This window comes from Amaranthus tricolor, chromosome 13, assembly GCF_026212465.1.
Source record: "Amaranthus tricolor cultivar Red isolate AtriRed21 chromosome 13, ASM2621246v1, whole genome shotgun sequence".
NCBI lineage: Eukaryota > Viridiplantae > Streptophyta > Magnoliopsida > Caryophyllales > Amaranthaceae > Amaranthus > Amaranthus tricolor.
Genome location: NC_080059.1, coordinates 16017651 through 16022650, shown reverse-complemented (window position 1 = coordinate 16022650; position 5000 = coordinate 16017651). Strand labels below are relative to the sequence as shown.

Sequence of the window (5000 nt, the reverse complement as noted above, 5' to 3'; positions counted from 1 at the left end):
AAATATCTACTGATGAAAAAGCTAATACTAATAAGAAAATCAAGAGGCTGAAGAATTTGTACCTGAACAAGGTATCCAAGTTTAAGAAATTTTTGAATCTTTAAAATGTTATTTGTACATTATAAAAGGAAACTATATACTTGTATATATAGTGATGGGAAATCTTGCAAGTGAAGGTAGACGAGGTTCTACATCAACAACAAAAGAAAAAAATGGAAAGAAGGCAGGTAAAGGTATAAAATTTATTTTTTTAATTTTAATATGAATTTGTGTTACTTTCCAACAATTTATTGTTTTTAATGTGTTGTATAATAATTGAAAACTATCAAAAAAGTTTCAAAGCTCGTGTCATCAGAGATTTTCACTAGCATAAGTTCAAGTGAAAATGAATCTGCGAATGATGTTCAAAGAGAATCTGAATCGCAAACTAATGACAGTGAGGAGGAAGAAAAAGGTACTTTTTTAAATGTGTCCCTATTATTTTTTTGTGTGTTTCATGTTGTTACTTTTCAACAATTTATTACCTTTTAATTGTTTCATGTTGTTTTTCATTGAGTGTTATTGTAATTAAAATTTTCTTTTTTCTATTATAGAAATTGAATCAAAGATGAAGATTGTGAATAGAAGGAAAGGAACACAGTCAACAGGTTTGCATTTTAAGAACTTTAACTTATATAAAGTTATTTTTTTTTGCTTGCTTTAAAAGAAATTATTTTTCTTTGTAGATGCTCAAAGTCAATCAACTTCTAGGTTGACTAGAAGTCGTGCTTTACAATTAAGTTTAGCTTCTCAAAAAAGTATTGTCGGCAAAAATATGCAATTGGTAAAGCGTAATTCGAAGAAGGATGTTGCATCTACGTCTATTGTTGTTAAACTTGAAGAGTGAGTGATCTGAAACTGTTATTTTTAATTATTTTATTTTTTCTGTAGTGCATCTTTATGTATACATATTGTAAAAGAGTTGTTATCGATGATAATTATGTTGCTTTTTAAATAGTTTTGGTTGTTAGTAACATATTTTTAATATTTCTTATGTGGTAGGCGAAAAGAATCCTTTCATTTACTTTCAAATGCAGGAGGACTTATGCTTTTAGGTGATATGATGTCTTTGAAACAAAAAGAAGATTTGAAAGAAATTGGTTTTGATGGTCAATTGCATGTTAATTTGTTGAAAAGCTTTCATGGTATGGTGCCTTGGTTCATCAAACAATACGACACTAAGACAATTGTCTTTATTGTTAATGAAACCACCAAGTTTACAATAACAGCGTTTGATATATGTGACATTTTTGGTTTGACAATCAATGAATCAAACCCTGTTATTGAAACTAGTAGGCAAAGGAAGAATAATCCTGATTCTTATTTGGTTGACCAATGGAAGGAGAAAGTAGATGATTTTCAAAGTAGGGAAATATCTTCGCAAAAATTGTTTGATAATATTGTGACTAATTTAATGGAAACGGTTCTTTGTAATGTATGTGATGGTTACCTATTTGGCCCACTCCTCACAAACAAGTAGATTTGAGCTTAATTAAGCCTTTAAATGATGTTGATGCAATAGGATCTTTGGATTGGTGTGGTTGGGTGAAAAAGCTTAGGGAAAATGTAAAAAGGGCACAAAATAAGGAATTGACATTCCTGTTTGCGTTACTATCTTGGAATTAGCATTTTATCATAGGTTTATTATGAGAGGAGTTTGGCCTTCAAAAGAATTACCTTTAGTACAACACTGGACTTACGATCTGTTGAAAGAGAGAGCTAAATCTGAATTGAAAGCAAGATCTATGGGCCTTCGGGAGTTTGATTCATCTACATACCAATCACTTTAAAGAAGATAGAGAGGAACATTATCCAATTTCAACAACGAAATGTGCTACAACAAGATTATTTGTCGATCCCTTTGCCACAAGGGTACAAGATGGTTAGCGATGAGATGATTCATAATGAGTCAAAAGATGTGAGTTTACTTTTAATTTACTAGTACTGTTATGTTTTAAGTCTTTTAAGACTTTTAACGTTTCGTTTGAAGAGTTTCATGTTACTTTTTGCAAACATTTTTAAGTTCATTTTTACTGATTTAAGTTTAATGTTCTGTCTTATAATTATTGTTACTATTTTAAATAATTTTCATTTTTACTGATTAAAGTTCATTGTTGTAAACAGTTTTAAGTTCATTTGTTTATGTCAAACCGTTAATGTTAGCTTTTTAACAATTTTACGTTACTGATCTAGAATTTTTGTTTCTTTCTGACCGTTTAATGTTACTTTTTATTAGGAAATTTTTTGAGGAATTAACGAAGATGAAGAGGAATATGGATATTGTTACTCAATATCATATGAACAACTTCAAGAGATTGAATGTAATGGCTACTCAAGCCACAACCTCAACTGGGCAGAAAAAGTGGAAAGACTCTTTAACAATGGCTTTCTAACCCTAATGTGCGGAAGGAATTGATGATGTGGTTGACAAACTTACGAATGTTAGGACAAGAGCTTCTAACATTGACTTTCCATCTTTTGATTTAGGGTTAGAAGAATTTAAGAATCTTAATGTTGGGCAAGCGAAGATGAAAGCAAATGTTGACAAAGGGAAAAAGAAGATGAATCGATGAATCAAAGAAATATGAAATGTTGTGTTTAACAAACTCATTTGTGTAATCTTTTATGATGTAGTTTTCAAAGATGGTTTTTTGAATGACTTAGTTACTTTTGTGATGGTACTTGGAAATTATGTATTTGAAAACAATGTATGGTACACTAGTACTTGTTTTATAAGTTTTAGCAACATATAAGTTGTAAAAAGTATCATTTATGCTTCTTTTATATTATTCTTAGTGTTTCATTCAATTTATGTTATATTAAATACCTTGTGGGTGATACTTTTGTCATGTCTTAGTTACTTTTTGGGATGTTATTTTGAAAGGATGTACTTAGAAAACAATGTATATTAAACAAGAATAACTGTTTTATGAATCCTATACTAGTCATAAATGCATCCTATACTAGTGTTTACTTAGAAAAAAGTATCATATATGCATCCTATGCTAGTGTTTACTTACACTTCATTCATCATTCATTAGATTACATAATATTTTTATAATATTAATACTGAAAGTAAACAATGATGTTCAATTACATTTTTCAGAATGTTTATAGCCATAGTAACATCAATGACTACTTATAATTATATTTTTTTTAGTAGAAAGAAACATATTTGTAGTAGAAAGAAACATATTTGTAGTAGAGAGAAACATAAATATCACCAATTACATTTCTAAGCAATGTTGATATTAACAAGCAAAAAACTACAGTCTAATCAATTTTGATCTTGAAGTCTGCAGTAACATCTTCTTCTTCAACAACAACACAAAATGTTGATTAACGTGTCCCTAATAAAAATTCAAAAGAAAAAACTTTATTAGAATATTAAGGTTATCAAAATAATTATAATTAATTAATCAAAAATCTTACCAAAAAGATAATAAAACACCGATAAAAATCATGACTTGCGTGATCTTGTAGTCCTTTTGTTGCTTGTATCATTTCATAAAAAAGGAGTTGAATAATATAAATAAAAAATAATTAAAATTTGATAAGAAATAAGTTCAAAAATACAAGGGATATTATCAATAGTACCCCTGTACTATAGTAAAATATCAATGGTACCCCAGTTAATTACAATGGTACCCCCCAAGTATATGCTAATTACAACCGTGACACTATTAATCATTTTTTCGTTAAATGCCCGTTAAATTTTTAATTTAACCTAACCATGGTTAGTTTCTTATTCTTCCCTTTTCCCTTTCCTCTTCTGTCTCTCCTTCCTTGGCTGCTTCAAATATTTCTTATAACCATTATATAACATAAACTCGAATCCTGTGAACAACACATGTTATAAATTCATGAATTACATTTGAACGCAAATACTCCAGTCTCCATTTCTTGAACACAAACCCTAGACCTTTAGGTTAATGGACATCTCAATAACACCATCCCAATGGATACCAACTACTTTAACCTTAGCTCTCACTGTTGCAGCCATTGTTGGTACTTCTCTTTCTCTCTGACTTTCCGATATTGCATTTTTGTTTTCATCTGATACTCGTAAATTAACAATTTTTTTGCTTAACTTCTTGGATTGTGAACAGTTTATTGTGTACTGGGGAAGAAATCGAAAGCCAAGGAATCAAAATTTTGAGAGTTTGATTGCGTTGTAGTTGTAGTTGTACTGGAAACATTTAAGTTCATTACTCTAAATTTTTTAAAATAAATTAGTTGTTTTTTTTGGGTTATCATTGAACGTAGATATTATAGTGAAGAAAATCAAATTGGGTTTTCATACTATTTTGATTGCATAATAATATTATCGGAATCAATTAACAGCTTAATCTGAAAATTCAGAATTGTTTTAATAGATTTATATTTAAAACTGTGAGAAGGGTTTGATTATATGAATCAAACTATTGAAATTTGAGAGAAAAACAAAGTATAAAGCAATACATCTTCACTTTTCTTATTTATTTGCATTCCTGCCTAGTTTGTTTCAATATTATGTAAACAGCAATGGAAGGAGAGCAGGAAGAGGAAAGGGAAAAGGGAAGAAGAAGAAACTAACCATGGTTAGGTTAAATTCAAAATTTAACGGGCATTTAACGGAATAAAGTAAAAAGTATCACAGTTTTAATTAGCATATACGTGGGGGGTACCATTGAAATTAACTGGGGTACCATTGATATTTTGCTATGGTACAGGGGTACCATTGATAATATCCCAAAATACAATAAGCACTTACTTTTTGTTCTTGTTTGGGCATGTACTACTATTATGACCAGCGATCTTTCCACATGTTTTACAACGCTTCGGAATTATAGACCTAGAGCCTCTTTGTCATTAGTATCACTCTCCTTTCTAGTGGCCTTATTTGAAGATACTTTTGGATTTTCGATGCTAATAACTTCGGGCGCTTTACAACCAACAAAATCCTCAAAATCCCGATCTTT

General features: G+C 29.8%; 1 protein-coding gene across 1 annotated transcript in view; it reads right to left on the bottom strand.

Moving 5' to 3' along the window:
- Positions 1–4865: 4865 nt before the first annotated feature.
- LOC130798861 (protein FAR1-RELATED SEQUENCE 5-like) overlaps positions 4866–5000 on the bottom strand; it is a 7259-nt gene continuing 7124 nt past the window's right edge. Inside the window, exon 4 of the mRNA XM_057661958.1 lies at positions 4866–5000. This exon is cut by the window's right edge and continues 658 nt beyond it. Within this exon, the coding sequence (XP_057517941.1) occupies positions 4866–5000 (135 nt within the window).